Source organism: Myotis nattereri (assembly GCF_964212035.1).
Source record: "Myotis nattereri genome assembly, chromosome: 5".
NCBI lineage: Eukaryota > Metazoa > Chordata > Mammalia > Chiroptera > Vespertilionidae > Myotis > Myotis nattereri.
The window spans coordinates 96,032,583-96,051,855 of record NC_138080.1 but is presented as its reverse complement, the minus strand read 5'-3'; the positions used below and the strand labels follow the sequence as shown (position 1 = coordinate 96,051,855).

At 39.0% G+C, this 19,273-nt stretch overlaps 1 protein-coding gene across 1 annotated transcript in view; it reads left to right on the top strand.

Moving 5' to 3' along the window:
• The window catches only part of RNF145 (ring finger protein 145), a 46,750-nt gene that overhangs the window by 10,255 nt on the left and 17,222 nt on the right, over nt 1-19,273 (top strand). The window contains exons 3-5 of the mRNA XM_081093143.1: nt 2,236-2,344; nt 9,122-9,213; nt 17,737-17,972. Of these exons, the coding sequence (XP_080949269.1) occupies nt 2,236-2,344; nt 9,122-9,213; nt 17,737-17,972 (437 nt within the window). The remainder of the gene's footprint in view (nt 1-2,235; nt 2,345-9,121; nt 9,214-17,736; nt 17,973-19,273) is intronic.

Genomic DNA, 19,273 nt, shown 5'->3' with positions numbered 1-19,273 from the left:
AGAATGAATTAAATGAATATATTCAATCTAGAGGATTTGGCAGCTGATTTTATGAGATGCGCAGGGGAAGAGAAAGATAATATATGGAAAGGAAAAGGATAGTTCATTAAAAGAATTTAAGGAGAAGTTTTATGCCATAGACTGATAAGAAAAATTCTTCAGCCACAAACACTAAAAATGCTAGTTAAATATCATAAATATCCTTTAAAATAACTCTAAAGTCCTTTGAGATAATGATTAACAAGATAAATTTGGGCTATTATTTTCAGAAATGAAAAGCGAATGGAAATACTTGTCTCTGGCTTCTGCTGGATTATTCTAGGGTGCATGTGAAATCTGAATTCTGCCTCTTTAGTCCCTTAGCACACCTCACCTGTTTTCCTTGCTTTAAGCACGGTGGTTGAGTCAGCCTGAGAGAAGCATTAGGTGTTAAGAAGGGATATTTGTGCCCTAATAAAGACTCATTAATAAGTGGAAAATAGTGACAGGAGAGTAAATTAACCAGGTTTTGCAAGACCTAGAATATCAGACTGAGAAGTTTAGAACTTTAAAGTTTTAGAACAAGAGAGTTGCTTAGATGAAAGTGATGGTTTTGAGAATATTACCCTGATAATGAAATATAGGATATATGAAGATGAAAGGAGACTGAAAGAAGAATAGTAATTCGTATACTTATATATTACAGAGAGAATTAGGATGGATGCATAGGGACTGGAAAGGAAGGATAACATGTGACAGACTTATTGAGAAAGACTCAGCAGGACTTGGTAACAGGAGAAAAGATGACTCAGATTTGAGTCAGCGTGAATGGGATTTAGGAGAGGGAAAGAGGGTGAGCTAGCTTGTTGAGGAAGGAGGCAGGAGCTCAGTTTGTACTTGTTGTATATGAGAACATCTTACTGGAATATGACCAGCCATCATGTGCTATGAGATGTCTACTTAGAATAAGAAATGATTAAGCTTTGGAGGAGGGGGGTAAAGAGGGAGAAAATGGAAGATATCTGTAATACTATCAACAATAAAAAATACATTTAAAAAAGAAATGATTAAGTTTTTTACTTAGAAAAGAAAGGATTAAGGTTTTCTTGCTTATATAATAGGTTCCGAGTAACTATTGATACCATACATCTAGAATAGTATATTTGAAGCAACAAAATTGATTATTGGAGCTACATGTTTTATACAGAGAAAAGCAGTTGTTCAGAGACTAAATTTTCTATGTTCATTTGAGAGGGTGAAAAGAAAGTGGAGGGGAGGATTTAGAGGGAGGGTAAAAGGAAATTCATGTCACAGAGTCAATAACAATTTTGAGAGTAGTTACCTTAGATGCTGGGACAAAGATACACAGGTTTTCTTCTTTAGAGTGGAAGCGGGGTTTGGTAGAGGATGTGTAGATTGTTGAATATAAAGAGGAAATAATAGATGGTTAGAAAATAGAGACAGTTGCTTGGCTGGTGTGGCTCAGTGGTTTAGCATCAACCCATGAATCTACAGGTCCCCAGTTGGAATCCAGGTCAGGGCATATGCCCAGTTTGTGGGCTCGATCCCCAGTAGGGGGCATGTAGGAGGCAGCTGACCATGTTTCTCTCTCATCAATGTTTCTATCTCTCTCCCTTCTGCTTTCTCTAAAATTAATAAAAAAACATTAAAAAAAAGAGAAAATAGAGACACTGATACACATAGTTTATAACATTTGTCAGTGGAATGAGAAAAATAGGCAATAGAAAAAGGAGAAATTAGTGTGAAGAGAAATTTTCCTCAGGACTTGGGAAAGAGCCCTGCACATTGTTTGAAAAGAGAGGTAAGGACTGGTATCGGGGGATGATTGGCGATGAAGAAGGTAGAGGTCTTCAGGAGTTGGAAAAATAAGACCGTAAGTGGAATGGAAGGGGAAGCCTTCGAGGGACAGGGAGGTGCCCAGTTCTTCCTCTGCAGAATCAGTGAGTGGACGTCGGGAAGGGTCGATGATGAGAGGAGTCTGCTGTGCCTGTGTGTGATGTGTCCAGTTATAAAGTACAAACATCTACAAAAGAAGTGAAAAATGCTTTACATCTTCAACAAAAAAATCTGTAGTGATTTTACTGTGCTGAACTTACTTTGGTAGTGAAGTAAAAAAAACCTTAAGTTGTTGAAACCTAATTGGAAAGAAATTCAATCTGTCTTTATTGGTGTAATTAATTGGGAGACTAAATTAGAACTGTATTTTATTTATATTTCTCCTAATTTTTACTACAGGTTATATCTTAAGTGTTGTGCTACTAACCTTGCCCAGGCAATACCTGGTTCAGCTTTACCTATATTTTTTGACTGCCCTTCTCCTCTATGCTGGACATCAAATCTCCAGGTAAGAATGTGACCCCATTTTTGAAATGAATGACTGAATTTCAAGTTTTTCTTTACCAAAAAATTATTTTCATGAACATAGTTAAGAAGCTGAGGCTTTGGTAGGTATCCAAAACCATTTTTTTTTAATATTTATTTTCTAAATAAATATTAGCATACAGGATTAATAGCTGGGGTTATGTCTCAAATTTTATTTTTGCTTTTAAAAACAATCCTATATAATAAAAGGCTAATATGCAAATTGACCAAATGGCAGAATGACTGGTCGCCATGACGCACACTGACCACCGGGGGCCAGACGCTCAATGCAGGAGCTGCCCCCTGGTGGTCAGTGCGCTCCCATGGGGGAGCGCTGCTCAGCCAGAAAAGCTGGGCTCACGGCTGGCGAGTGCAGCAGGGGTGGTGGGAGCCTCTCCTGCCTCCGCAGCAGCGCTAGGGACCCCTCCGTGGATGTCCAACTGCCAGCTTAGGCCCACTCCACAGAGGCTGGGCTGAGGGATATTCCCCCCCCCCCCACCCCCACCCCCGCTTCACGAATATCGTGCACCGGGCCTCTAGTCTTATATAAAATGGGCCTTAAGCTTATGTTTACAGTGATACCCATGAGCTTTTCTGTCTTATCTGAGGAAAGAATTTCCAAAGACAGGCTATAGGACCACTTTAACAGTTACAGACTTCATTACTTTTATTATTTTAGGAAGTCAGTTTATGTTGCATGAGAATCAGTATAAGATGCAACCATGTACATAGTGGATGATTGATATAAATTATTTGATGGGGTTAATTGTATAGCTCAGAACTCTACCTCTTTAGCAAGAGTGTCTGTTTGCCTAGGTCTACTAGCTCTAAAACTTAAGACCAATAAATATGAGTGTCCTACTTTGGAACAGAATGTTGAAATACAGGTGAACCAAAATCCACACAGTAAATGTAATAGGGTAGAATATATTTTGGAGTGTTATTTTTTCTGTTTTGAATGAAATGTATAAAATATACTTCCTAGTCTAAGAAGAGTGACAGCTACTTTGCATATATAACAAGATATAATTGTCTAGAGGTCTGAAACATTTTGATGTATGCTTGAAATTTAATGTTGGAAATAGCATTTTTATATGACTAGAATCGAATGGTTGACTTAATGGTACTATGTTATTTTATAATCCCCCCGATTATAAAATAACATAGTACTGCTCACTTTGGACAAGTTTTGAGAAACAGAACATTTAAAGACAGTAATAAACACCTGAAATTATGCCACCCAGAGATAGACCTGTTAAAATTCTGGTATGTCCTTCCGTTTTTTTTAATACCTTTCGGTTTTCACCACTGCATTGGATACGAAAAAGTGAAAATAATTAAAAGTCACTGACTCTTGGCCTTTCCTGCTTCATCCTCCTTAATATTTCATCTAGTTAATTCTCAGAGGCTCCAGAGTGTTTCTCAGAAACCAGTCTTCTCACATTCCTCTCCTCTGTTTCTGTCTGATTGATTTCCTCTGCTCCAGAAGGTACCTGGAGGGTGGGGAGTTACTCTTGTCTTGCCCAGGGTATGTCCGCACATGTCAACGTTGCAAAATCTGGAGCTGCCAGAGTAGTGCTGCATCCTCACAGTGTTTCAAGTCAAGCTGTGTGTTACTCGCAAGTAGAGACGATGACTTTTCTAATTTGGTGTCACACAAGTATGTCCCTGTCTGAGGCTCCATCGTGGGAATAACTTGGCCTTCTCTTGTAGTGTTGTTTTCTCCATAGGTCCAAGGGCCAGTGCTGACACACACAACATGCTGGCCTTCCCATTCCAATACCTGCCCCCAAACCTGGACACGGTTTCTTCCTATGGCCTTACCCAGACACCGGAATCTCAGCTCACACTCAGAAAGTAAACAGTAGTTGTGTCTGTAGAGTATAATGCAGTACGTCACCCTTTTAGGGTATAAATGAGTGTCGGGCACTTAAGAGCACCACATCTTTTGGATAAATGGATAGGTGATTTCATAGGTTCAGATTTCACGGTCCTTATTTACTAATCTGTAACTTTAGTGTCACTTAACAGAAAGATAGGTCTCAGTTTTCCACACTTGTAAAATGGTGATAATATCTTAAGAACTATTGTAAAGTTTATGTAAGATAAAGCACATAAAACTCTTAGCCCAGTTTCTGACATATAATAAGTGCTTAGTGAATTTTACCTGAAATTCTTAAGTATTTTTATTAGACAGCATTGTTTTATGAGCATTTTTCTATGTTGTTAGTTCTTAAGAAATGATTTCGAAATGGCAGAATATTTCATACTATACCTAATGATAGCTTTTTATCTTTTAAAAAAAATCTTCACCCAAGGATATGTTTTTCATTGATTCTAGAGAGAGAAAGGAAGAAGGGAGAGGGAGATAGAAAGAAACATCAATGGGTTGCGTCACCCACGTGCCCCAACCGGACCAGGGACCTAACCTGTAATCTAAGTATGTGCCCTGACTGGGAATCGAGCCTATGGCCCTTTGGTGCACAGGACGATGCTCTAACCACTGAGCACACCAGGCAGGGTATGATAGCTTTCAAAAGTTAATAGGACTTTTTCTTTTCTATTTTATTTATTCCAGGACCATTTATAGAGTACCATATGATTTCACTAATGGAATTTAACGAACAAACTGAGCTATGAAACAAAATAGAGATAGACTCATAGAAAAACAGGCAGATAGCACTGGTTGGGGGAATATTGGTGGGGGTGGAGGGATTGAACAAGAAAGTTAATAGGATTTTGATGATTAATCAGAGGAATCTCAAAGTTGAAGGTAGAGCTATTAAAATTATTGCTTTGCCCTGGCTGGCATGGCTCAGTGATTGAGCATTGACCTATGAACCAGGAGGTCACGGTTTGATCCCAGTCAGGGCATATGTCGGGTGTGCAGGAGGCAGCTAATCAATGATTCTCTCTCATCATTGATGTTTCTATTTCTCCCTTTCTCTCTGAATCAATAAAAATACATATTAAAAAAATTACTGCTTTGCTAGTTATAATTCTGGGTAAAAAAAGAAAACAATGAACCTGCCCTTTCTCTCATGGTTTTTCAGTTTTCATGTGGTTTGTGGTATAGTGGTGCTGAAATCATGTAGCTCTATTTTTATCTACGGCATTGCCATCCTGGCCTTTTAGAGAGGTCACAATTCTGTTATGTAAAGATAAAAGGGTCAGCTGTAAGAAAAGCCTTTTTCTAATTATTTTTGTGGCAATTTCAACTTTTTAGTTTTAGTTTCTGAAGTAATGCTTTTTTCTGATCTTTAAAGTTTGGTTTCATTATTAGAAAATTTAAACTTACTTTAAACAATAAAAGAATTGTAATAGAATTTTACAGTATACAAAAATATTTCCTGCTCTTGATTTCATTTTGATCCTTATTATAATTCGTTGAGATTTACACATAAAAAAAACTGAAGGGACGATTCAGACTTTAACTTGACTTCAGGTTTTCAGATTCTTAGTTCTCTTAGGGAGACAGGATGGTTGGTACAAAGAAATTAGTTTTAGAATCAGACTGGGTATGAAATAGTCTTACTACTGAATGAAAACTATGTTACCTTGGCAAGTTGCTTCTTTGAAACTAAAGTAAGACTCATCCATCTTACAAAGTTAGTTTGGATATTAACATATTTCAAGATATGACATATTTTAGTATTTATCCTCAGTATAATTTACCCTGCATGATGCTATCTCACAAAAGATTTGCAAAGATGTGTTATTCCTATTCATAATGTATCATATGTATAAATCATTAAGGCTGAAGTTTTTAGTTTGTTTAAAAAACGGGTTCAGATTTCATGTGGCAGTTTTATAACCAAGTGTCTTTAAAAAAAAATAACAGCTTTATTGAAATGTAATTCACATACCTATTTAAAGTAGACGGTTTCATGGATTTTAGAACATTCACAGAATTGCAAACCATTACCATAATTGATTTTAGAACATTTTCATCACTACAGAAAGAAACCCTGTACCCAGCAGTCACTTCCCATTCTCTTCCCCATAACCCCCTCGTCCTGCCAGCACTAGGGCAACTGTGTGAAGTCTGTTTTCTATCTCTTTGGATTGGCCAATTCTAGATGTTTCATATGCATTGAATTGTACAGTATGTGGTTCTCTGTGCCTGGGTTTTTGCACTTAGCATATTTTCAAGGTTCATCCATAGTGTAGCATGTATCACTTTATTTTTCTGTCCAAATCATATTCTATTTTATGAATAGACCACAATTTGTTTGTCCACTCATTCATTGATGGATATTTGGCTATTATGACTAATGCTGTAAACATTTGTGGTGTTTGTGTGGACATACTTTTTTTCCTTGGAGTGGAATTTGTAGATCATATGATAATTTAACTTTTTGAGGCACTGTCAGACTATTTCTGAAGTGACTGCACTATTTTATGTTTCCACCAGCAGTGTACGAGGGTTTCAGTTTCTCATATCGTTGCCAACACTTGTTGATATGTCTGTCTTTTTTAGTATAGACATCATAGTTAGTATGAGGATTCCAATTTCTCCATATCATTGCCAACACTTGTTGGTGGCTGTTTTTTTTAGTATAGACATCGTAGTTAATATGAAGTGATATTTCATTGGGGTTTTGATTTGCATTTTCTTGATGTCCAATGAGGTTTAGCTCTTTTTATGTGAATCTGCTTTGGAAAAATGTTTATTGATATCCTTTTGTCCATTATTGAATGGGATTATCTTTTTAAAAATTGAGTTTTAGGATATTTTCCCTTGTCCTAGGTACAAGTTCCTTATTCATTATATGATTTATTTCGACCATTACTCCAGTCTACTTATATCAAGGTAGAGTATAATATAGTCCTGAGAAGAAGAGTCACACTACTTGGATAATTTAAATAATTAATTTGGTACTTCAAAAACTGGTTATACATAAAGACATTTGCAAATATTAATTTCTTAAATTGAAAATTTCATAAACTCTTGAAAAACTGGATCTCTGTTTTCCCTAAATACATGTATTCACATAATGAAGCTGATTATCCTTAAGTGAATAAAAAAATCTGTTTAGAATATGTCTGTGGAATGGATATGGCTTATAGTTCTGAAAATTTAAACTAGAAGATCCAGGGGCTCAGGTGGTATAGTATGAACATTTAATATTAATATTCTAATTTAACTCATTAGAATTTGATAAAATTCTTAGAATCACTAAACTATACTCTTAATTTTGAGTGATGTATGGAATGTATTTTCAAGTAACAATCCTACTGTAATATTGAGACTATCCAGAGATAAAAGGGAAAAAGAAAACTTCAGTTGACATCACCATTCAGTGTGCTCATGGTTCAGATCCACAGTTCTTTGTTTTTTCCTAAAATTTTTAAATTCTAGTTTTCTTAAAATTTCTTGCTTAATTGCTAGATTTTTGGGAAAAAAACATACCAGTTTTCATGTATGGCCTGAATTAAGAGGCTGTGCTTTTAAAAGATGAAAGTATACTTTTATCATACTGGTCTGTCTTGGGTATATAAGTATGGTTTCAAATGTAAAAAATTCCCAAGAGTTACCTGTGTAAAATACAGGTAACCAGCTAGCTCTCCATCTTATGAAAGCTTACATAATTCTAAGCTGTAGATGAGGGTTTCTCTATTTGGGGGCCATTAACATTTTGAGCTGGGCCATTCTTTGCTGTGGGTGGCAGTTCTGTGGTTTTCATAGAGTGATAGAGGAGAATTGAAGCTTAGGTTTGTTCCCCAAACTGCTCCTATTCTTAACAAAGTCATTTGAGTTTTTAAATTTGATTTTGGGCAATACTCTCCTTGCTGATTATGTAAGGATCATTTCTTGTTGGGCTGTGGTATGCTAAAGGAATTCAACATGATTGCCTAATAGGAAGTAATTTCATGGAAAAAGTAAATACAGCCATATGAGTTTGTTCAGAAATACCTGCCACATTCAGATTGTTTTGAAACACAGTGAATAAAGCATTCATCAATTGAAGAAAAGAGGAAGGATATTTAAACAAATTTCCCCACTTTGATGTCATAAAACTTAACCACTTTCTAGTGTTACCATTTAACTTACTGATTAATAAATTAAATTATCCCCTTCTGTGCTTCCCACCTATGCCCTAAGAGTTGTTTTCTCAGAGTATAAAGGCTTCTTGGCTACTACTTAAATCGTGTTGTTTCTTAGTAATCACATGTTAAATGAATTAAATTTAAAAAGGGATATTAGATTTGATTTAAGATTTGTTTCAAAATAAATGTATAGACTACTTAAATTCCCTAGAGAGTTGAAAGTGGCATTTTTAAAGGGTTATCCTCTTATGAGACAGTTTCCTAACTAGTTTGAGGATTTACCTGTGATTAATTAAGTATAACTGGGGACAAAACTTTGGGGAAAATAAGACAGGGTGGATGGAGGAAGAGAACCAAAAGAGGAAATAGTTAATGTAATATTGCTGGATATTAAGTAGTAGGGTAAAGAAATGATGCCTCAACTGGCTTTTTACTGGGTGTAAATTATTTAATAAAACACGATGGAGTTTCACTTGTCGCCTCTGCATAGTAAACTCCCGTTTCTGTAAATTCTGTTTCAACGCTTGGAAGAAGGAGATGAAGGCCATTCCTATATAAGTCATTATACCTAATTTTTTCCTTAGAAGTGGAAAGAGGAGTTATTAAGAGGAGAATATGCTTTTTATAAGAATTCTGTGCTTTAGCTGCTTCTGTCTACCATCTGCACTTTGGATATATCTAATCCATTCTTACCATTTTACTTTTATAGGGACTATGTTCGAAGTGAACTGGAGTCTGCCTATGAAGGACCAATGTATTTAGAACCTCTCTCCATGAATCGATTTACCACAGCCTTAATAGGTAAGTGCTATAAAAGAATTAAAAGTGTAGGTAGGAACCAACCAGTTTTGCTATCTTATAATTACTACAAAAAAATTACTACCAGAAACAAACAAACAAAACTCAGGGACTCTTTCAAACTACAGCCATTGGTAAATGTTCTCTTTTCTTAGTCCCTTCTCCCCTTGCATCAGTGCTTTTTATTTTATGTGTTTATAATCATACATTGCCTATAGTTGTTTGTGCTTTTTAGTGGTATTTTGAGTATTTGGGAAGATTAATAAAGCTAATTATGACTTTGTAAGATTAAAATGAAATGTATAATGTGTTAAAAGTTATTTATTACTGTTGAAAGCCATCACCTTATAGCCAAAAATAAATTGCCAGAAACTTTAAGAACTTGAGACATGATTGAAATAATTCAGGTAACAAAATGTAAAAGTAGAAGTGTTGGCTAAGGCCCCAAAACAATATAGATACTGTGTAAAGTGAGGAACCAGAGTTGCATAAAAAGAAGTGAGAGAAAACCTGTTTGTGGCTCTTAACCTCACCCATGCAAGTGTTAAAAGTCCACTGTTGGAGATTGAAGGAGGGTTTCTTTTTTTAACTATTATTATTAATATATTTGTATTGAATTGTGAGAGGAAGGGAGAGGGAGAGAGAGAGAGAAACATCAAGGATCAGAGAGAATCATTGATTGGCTGTCTCCTGCACACCCCCTACAGGGGATCGAGCCTGCAACCCTGGCATGTGCCCTTGACTAGAACTGAACTCAGGACCCTTCAGTCCGCAGGTCAATGCTCTATCCCCTGAGCCAAACCGGCTAGGGCAAGCAGGCTAATTTTTAAGTTGATAATTTTGTATGGCCCCAGAGTGATGTTATAAATATTCAAATGGCCCTTGGCAGTAAAAAGGTTCCCCACCCCTGATTTAGAGTGTCACATGTCTTCAGTGGCTTGGGGGGAAGGGGGATGTGATACTATGGACTAGTGTCTGACCCAAGTCTGCAAAATCTAAAGCTGCGTCATCCAAAACTAGCTGCATGTGGCCACTGAGCACTTGAAATGTGGCTAGTGCACATTCAGATATACAAGTATAAAACACACATCCAGTTTCGAAGACCTTGTACAGAAAGGATGTAAAATGTGTCCTTAATTTTTTAATGTAGATTTGAATATCTGTATATTTGGGATATGTTATCCTATCTAATAAAAGAGTAATATGCAAATTAACCATCACACCATGATAAATATGGTGGCACCCACAGCCAGTAAGGAGGGAATATGCAAATTGATGTGACAAAGATGGCAGCGCTGGCTGGAGCCACGGAGCCAGCCAGAGAGCTGGCTGGAAGCCAAGCCTGGCTGGAGAGCGGGGCTAGGAGTGATCAGGCCAGGAGGGGAGGGCAGTTGGAGGTGATCAGGCCAGCGGTGGGGGAAGTTGGGGGTGAGCAGGCCAGCGGTGGGGGAAGTTGCGGGGCTGAGCAGGTCAGCAGGGGTGGCCAGTTGGGGGTGAGTAGGCCGGCGGGGGGGGACCAGTTGGGGGGGGACCAGGCCTGCAGGGGGACAGTTGGGGGCAATCAGCCAGCAAGGGGGGGCAGTTGGAGGTGAGCAGGCCAGCAGGGGGGGTGTCAGTTTGGGCCAAGCAGGCTGGCGGGGGGGGGGCAGTAGGGGGTGAGCAGGCCAGCAGGGGGGAGCCAGTTGGGGACAAGCAGGCCGACAAGGGGGGCAGTAGAGGGTGAGCAGGCCGGCAGGAGGGGCGGTAGGCAGCAAGCAGGCTGGCAGTGGGGGCAGTTGGGGGTGAGCAGGCCAGCAGGGGGGTGCAGTTTGGGGCAAGCAGGCTGGCGGGGGGGGGCAGTTGGGGGCAATCAGTCCAACAAGGGTGGGCAGTTGAGGGTGAGAAGGCCGGTGGGGGGTCAGTTGGGGGAGAGCAGGCTGGTTGGCAGAGTGGTTAGGGGCGATCAGGCAGGCAGGCAGGTGAGCGGTTAGGAGCCAGCGGTCCCAGATTGCGAGGGGGATGTCCGGCTGCTGGTTTATCCCCTCCCCCTTCCCCCCCCAAGGGGTTCCAGATTGGAGAGGTTGCAGGCTGGGCTGAGGGACACCCTCCCCCCATGCACAAATTTCGTGCACTGGGCCACTAGTGTTAAATAAAATATATTGTTAATTTTGCCTGTTATTTTTAACTTTCTAAAATGAGGCTTAAATTCCCATAGAGTTGGCACATATGTAAATTAAAAATTACATATATGCCTCATATTATAATTCTAATCTGATATAAAGGCCAACAATGGAGTGGCTGGCTGTTGAGTTTTCTGACTGTGGAGTTAGAATGACTGTGGGGTTCCCTGCATCTCCTAATCTGTTTAGGCAAAGGATGTTCGCTTCCTATGGCCTGGGTGGAGGGGTTTTCTTAGTCCTTCCAGGAGGGCTCTCTAGAAGAATGATAAGACCCCCAATAGGGATTGAACTTCCAAGATTCCCAGGAGTTGAGGAAAAAACCAAAAAACAGCCAGAAGAAGGTACATAGCAACCCTCAGGGGTACTGCAGATGAGATCCATAGTGATGGGGACAATCTCAAAAGAACCCAAGTAATTGCCCAGGAGAAAAATCAGTTTTAAATTCCCCCAATTCCAGGGAGCACCAGTACACTTGAGTAAGAATTTCCTACTTCCCTCCCTCTCTTTCCCTACCTTTTTTCTATCCTGGGTAAATCAGAAGAGAGGGAGATGGCGCTGGCAAAGAAAGGGGTAGAATCTTGCCATACCTGCTCCATTGTGGACCTTCTTACAAAGCTGGTTTTCTACCTATAGTCTCATAGGCCTGGGCCAGAGTAAAGGGAAAGCCTCAACTTTAAATCAGTTTCCATTGTAGTTATTATCAGATTGAGACTGCAAAAATTAAGATAAAAAGTTATGGGACTTACTTTAGGGATAGGAGTACACTAATCTTCAGAATGGGTTTTAAAAGACAGTAGGAGACAAAGATAATGTTGCTTTATGAGTATATCCTGAGTTGGTGTATTCAGTAAAGGTAACATTCAAGTGTGAGGATATTTGGTAGGTTAGAAAGCTTATAAATTATTCTCTCTTATTCTGTGATAGCTACAATTTAGTATAAATCTGAAACATTTTCTTAAATTGTTCCTTTCAGTGGTTATAATAGTCAGTATACTCAAATAAGATTCAATTAATTAGAAATAAAGCAAAATCCATACACTATTAATAAGTAGCATGTTTTCTTCTGACTTTGATTTTAAAGTAACTCTCTACTTCTTTCCTTCCATTTCATTAATGAGCTTTTAATGAAAAACTAAGTAATTTGAATGTGCTATCATTTATTAGGGTTGCAGATTTCTTGGAGATATTTCTAATAGTGGAATTCAGAAATCTAAAAAGTATGTTGAGATTTTTATTTATTCAATCTTATCAGTGTTAATAAACAACTTCCTGTTCTTTTGGAGCTACTGAAGAGATTTCCAAGAATTGACTCCTTCTTCCATCTAAGTAGGGGGAGGAATCTGCTCTTAGAATCATAGCACATGAGTCATATTCTTCTATGAAAGAAGATAAGTGAAGCCTGTTGTCCAGAGCTGAGCGCTGAGTGCTCGTGTAGGCTTGTGGGAATGTTCAGAGCTTAAAGGAAGTTACCATTCTGAACAAGGAAATTAAGGGTCATAGCTATGAGCACAGTGGAAGTAAGCTTTGCCAGAAAGAGAATTCCTAATCTTTCCTAGTATTAAAGCATTTCCTTAAAAGTGAGGAAATACTACAATTTTATGATGAAAATCAGCTCTGTCCTGTACTTCTCTCCAATCAGGTGTTGTTCCTGCTGTTTTCTCTTTTATCCTTTTCTGGAAATTCTGTTAATTGGCTAAGATTTATCCTACATTGAGCCCATAACTTTCTTATCGTTCTGTTTTTCTTTTTTTCCTTTCTTTTTGTCTTTCTGAAATTTCTCAATTTACCTTCCAACACTTTTATTGCATTTTCTTGTTACATATTTTTGATATCTAGGAGCTTGTTTTTAATGAATACTTCTTTGTACTATGACAGTCTTTTTTTCTTTTTAAATATATTTTTATTGACTTCAGAGAGGAAAGGAGAGAGAGAGAGAGAGATGGGAACATCAGTGATAGGAGAGGATCATTGAGGTACTGGGGATCAAACCCTTGACTGGAATCAAACCTGGGACCCTTCAGTCTCCCAGGACAATGCTCTATGCACTGAGCCAAACCAGCTAGGGCAGTGGTTGGCAAACTGTGGCCCCTTGAGTGTGGCTCTTCCACAAAATACCACGTGCGGGCGCACACGTACAGTGCGATTGAAACTTTGTGGCCACACTCAAGGGGCCAAAGAGCCGCATGTGGCTGGCAAGCCGCAGTTTGCTGACCACCGGGCTAAGGCAGGACAGTTTTTTTTATTTCTTAAACTAGAGGCCCATTGCACAAAAATTTGTGCACTCGGGGGGGTGGTCCCTCAGCCTGGCCTTTGCCCTCTTGCAGTCTGGGACCCCTCAGAGGATGTCCACCTGCTGGCTTAGGCCCACTCTCTGGGGGATCGGGCCCAAGCTGGCAGTCAGACATCCCTCTGGCAGCCCGGTAGCCCTCGGGGGATGTCCACTTGCCAGCGGGGAGCACACCTAAGCTGCAGTCAGACATCCTTAGTGCTGCTGAGAAGGCGGGAGAGGCTCCCACCACCACTGCTGTACTGGCAGCCATCAGCCTGGCTTGTGGCTGAGTAGAGCTTCCCCTGTGGGGGCGCACTGACCACCAGGGGACAGCTCCTGCATTGAGCATCTGCCCCCTGGTGGTCAGTGTGTGTCATAGTGACCATTTATTCCCAGTCGTTCTGCTGTTAGGGTCAATTTGCATATCACCCTTTTATTATATAGGATGTGTTATCTCTTTGAAGCTTTCTTTTGTTCCATTTCCTCTGAAATCTTTTTTTCTGTTTGTTTTGGTCTTTGTCTTTCACGAGACATCAATGTTTCTCAAACCTGGACTGGAAACACCTGGTTATTTTTTTTTTAATTATGAATACTGATGCTAGGTCCCAGCTGAGGCTAATTAAGTTATACGTTTTTACTTAAATACCTGTAGTTCTTGGCAGATCATTTGTTTTACAGTGAGTTATTAAGTTGGTGACTTAAACTCTCCGCCGGCTGAGAGCTTGACATGCTTGCTTTAGGGCTTAGCAGTTGGTGTGAACACAGTAGGTGTTCAAGTGGGACTGGCTGCTTTAAGTGTATTTGTAGGTCTTCTTACTTAGAGCTGATTGTAAAATATGTAAGCTTCACACATTTCCTTTACGTAAAACATCTGTGTATATCCATGTGCATGGCATAAGTCTGGTCATTTTCCCTAAAGGGGAGTCTTTCTGTCCCTTCTGTGACTAGAACTGGGTGGCAGCAAACATGGTGGCAGTGTTTGGAGATCGAGAGAGATCACCTTTTGAGGTGCAGATTTTTATTTTAATCCCCTCTTTTCTTTTGGGCACCTCACATGCCCTGGGCTGTTTAGGAGTCTGTTCAGCCTCTCCAGAGCAAACTTCAGCCTTCCTCCTGGGCGGGGACGCGTCGTGGCCTGGCTGAAACCATGCGGCCTCATAGCTCTGTTTCCTCTCTAATACAGTGTTGGCCTGTCTCACTTGGTGGCCTCTCTTCTGGGTTTTTTATTGTTACGGGTTTTCCTCTTTTTTTTTTATGCCTTTATGAATGTTTTTCACATTATATGAATATCACTTCTTTAAAGGCTAAAATTAATACTCTGTGGGAGAAAATACCACATGTTTTATAGCAAGTAGGTTCATAATAAACATTTGGTTTTGTGTAAAAATTTGCCATTTTTGTATTCTTCTAATAGTAATATGAATGGAACACAAACAAAAATCCCAGAGCATTGTTTTGCTTTTCATTGGCAAGAAGGAAGATAATTTGATTAAATGATAATTTTTTTGGAGGGGGGGTGCTCTGGGACTTTTAGATACCTTTTTAAAAAAATTCTTACCTGAGGATATGTTTTTATTGCTTTGGAAGGGGGGGCGGGGCACAACCTGGGTATGTGCCCTGACCAGGAATTGAACCTTTTGGTATATGGGATAATGCTCCAACCTACTGAGCCACATTGTCCAGGGCTCTGTATGCTCTTGAGTGGGAGGAACCATGTAATTAACCATGGCAGCAAAGATGGAAACCATTAAAGAAAAGACTGATAGGTTTGACTCTTTACAATAAAAACATACACTAATAGGAGCAAAATGTTATTTACACATTGTGTACCGCATAGAAATCTCTAAGACATACGCCAGGGACCGCATGTTTTTGGGCAAACTGCATGTTATTTAAATCATCATAATGCACTTTAGGTGTTGTTTTTCAACAATTATAACATTTTTATTTACAAAAACAATTAAACAATTAAAGTTCCTAGTACTTTTTTAACGTATGGTACTGCGTAAAACATTTTCCTCTATGAAGAGGGACCAAACAAAATTTACATAAGTATCTAGATTCGCTCCTTTTTCCATGGGCGTGAAAAACGAGAACACTCGTGAGCGGGCCTTAACAGATGGTGCGCGAAACACGAGAAAATTCTGAGCGGTACGAAGTGTGTTAAAATAGTCAGACAGGGGACACATTTGGAAATACATTCATATGGCAAACTAGATTAATATCTTAATCAAACAATAGAAGACTACATATTCAAGTAGATGAATGGGCAGAAAGCATGAATAAGAATTTCAACAAATAATTGCAAATTTTTATATACTTATTGGTAATATCAGTGCTACTGGTTATCAACAAAATAGAATTTTTAAAAAACTTAGAAAATATTCTTTGCTCTTCTCTTCCTTAAATTACTTTCACTTTGGCAAGTCAGTGGGAAAATGCGCACTCTGTATACTGGGTGTTTTGTTTTTGCAGGGCAATTGGGTAGTGTATGTCAAAAGTCTTAAAAATGTTTCTTGTAGCTCTGTAATCCCACTTTTAGGAATTGAGTCTAAGAAAATATTAGGAAATGTGCACCAAGTATCTCATAAATATGCAAAACTTTTTATAATTATGAAATATTTAAAAACAGCCAAATGCTAATATTATGTCATATACATTCAATGTAATATACCATACTGCAACAACAACAAAAGGTATATATTTTTATTAGTGTGGAGAGATATATGAATATGTATTAAATAACAGGAGCTGATTATAAAATACTAGTGGCCCGGTGCATGAAATTCATGCACATTAACAGGGAATTAATTAGAGGAAATTTTTTAATATTGCTATTTGCCCTTAATAATAGAAATGTCAGAGATGAAAGAAAATTAGTAAAATGTATATGAAAATCTTCCTTCTATCAGTCTGGGGTGTGCCACGGGACTCAGAGTCAAGTCCCCACCCACCCACACGTGCCTCTAAATCATGCGAGGCCCAGACCTGGCTGGCCCCACCCCCATTGGGCGAGATCCAGACCCGGTCGGCCCCACCCCCATCAAGCCCCACCGGGCGGGGGCGCAGCCTCAGGTCCCTGCTGATCACTTGCTCATTACAGCTCGTTATGGGAACCCTGCCTCCACTGTGGGTGCAGCCATCTTGTGATGGTGTGAGGGCTAATTTGCATATCACCTCTTTATTACATAGGATTATGTACACTAAACATTTCCTTTACATAAAACATCCATGTATATTCATATGCATGGCATAAATCTGAAAAGGTAACAATATAGATAACTAACTTTTGTTGAGCACTTACTAGCTTTCAAATACAATGCTAAGGCTTTATATATAGTACTTCATTTAATGGAACCAAGACATTAGCTGTGCTACTTTTGGGTGATAAAATTATAAGAGACTGGGATTTTTTTTCCTTTTCACTTCTCTATATTTCCTAAATTTTCTATAATGATTATGCATAATCCTCTTTGAGAATTCCTTGCCTCAGCTTTTCAGTTTTAACTTTAATTATTGAGTCATTTGAGAAGGCTTTTGTTATGGTCCTGTAAAAGCAATTAAAGATCAAAAACTTCAGAATAAATGTTGTCACAGCATGATCTTGGACAGGTAACTGTTCCTCTTGGATTTATATTTCCCCCTGCAGACCAGGAGAGTTAAATATTGAGCACCTTTGTAAAAGGAGCTATATGTATAATAGCAGTAACTGAATTATACTATTGAATTAGACATTTTAGAAACTTTCTCCATATTACACATGCCATCTGGAATGGGATGAAGACCAGTGAATATTTGTGCTGCTTTTTTCAAATCCTAGGGAATTGCTGCTCAAAATCCATGGACCATGTGAATATGTATTTACGGTCAGATGAAGTTAAAATTGGTCTAAGTCAAGCATGTCAAACTCGCACCTGCAGGCCACATACCTTGTTTATTTGGCCCATGTTAGCCTTTGAGTTTGAGTTTGACATGCTTGGTCTAAGTGATCTTAATTAGGCTTCTTCAAAAGCTGTGTCATCGTCCTTATGGACAGGGGATTTTGTTTTTACTTTGTGGACACCAAATCTCAAAATTAAATGCCTTCTCCCCCTTTAGGTCAGTTGGTGGTGTGTACTTTATGCTCCTGTGTCATGAAAACGAAGCAGATTTGGCTCTTTTCCGCCCACATGCTTCCTCTGCTAGCACGACTCTGCCTGGTTCCTCTGGAGACCATTGTTATCATCAACAAATTCGCTATGATTTTTACTGGATTAGAAGTTCTCTATTTTCTTGGGTCTAATCTTTTGGTACCTTATAACCTTGCTAAGTCTGCATACAGAGAATTGGTTCAGGTAAGACTGACAACCACACAGGTAGATAAAACTCTACATAAGTATTATATATATTAAAGATTTAGTTCACTTTTTTTTCACAGTCCTGATCATGGTAACCTGTTTGATGGTTTCAAGATAGCAACTATTTTCAACCCAATTAGGAACATCTGAGATTCTTTGTTGGGATGTGCCATTGAAAGGCACTAAAGGAGAGTGATTTCTCTGGGTTTTTACTCTGGTGCTGCTGTTGACTAGCTGTGTAATCTGGGGATAGCCACTTAACTTTGCTTATCTGTAAAATGGAGCTGATAATAGCAGTTGTACTTAATTCAGAGGATTGCCATGAGATTCAAATGAGTTCAGTGCCAGGCAGAGAATGTTTAGTATGTATTAATTGTTGTAATGAAGACAGTTAATACATACTGGAGGTCAGATCCTGTTTTTCCCCCTGATTATAGTCCTACTGTAACTGCAGTTTTCCCTGTATGTTTGCCTAATTTGCTTAAATTGAGAAGTTAAATAGTTTTGGACTGTAACATGATGATGGATTTCGTTTAGTACTTGAACTGACTTGCTAATATAACATGCTTCTGTCTCCTACTTTTTTCTGACTTTGCTCTAAAACATTATTCCTAGATACAAACAGTAGATATGCAGGAGATAAATATTTCTATTTGATATCATTGAGAAATTGCAGTATCTATATATATAAAAGCCTAAGTGACTGTCTGACCATTCAACCAGTACCTATGATGTGCAATGACCACCAGGGGGCAGACACTCTGACTAGTAGCTATGATGCACACTGACCACGAGGGGGCAGATGCTCAATGCAGGAGCTACCTAGCTGTGGTGACTTGGCAGCTCCGGTTCTCTGGTGACACACCCGGAACCAGAGAGGAGGGAACCTGATTCCGGGGTGCATCACCTGAGAACCACCCTCTTACAATCCGGGACCCCCTCGGGAGATGTCAGAGAGCTGGTTTCAGCCCCATCCCCGCAAGCCAGGCCGAGGAACCCCACCGGTGCACGAACCTGTGCACTGGGCCTCTAGTCTATATATATATATATATATATATATATATATATATATGTATATATATATATATATATATATAGAGAGAGAGAGAGAGAGAGAGAGAGAGAGAGAGAGAGAGAGAGAGCTTAAAACTGACCTTGGTATAAAAAGAGAGTGTTGAAATGGGCATTCTCTTCTCTTGACTGTGTGTATATGACCTTAAGGTACAGGAAGCTCTCAGATTATCCAAACATACTAAGTGAAGCAGGCTTTTGTGTTGTGGCCCAGGGGCAGATTTCCC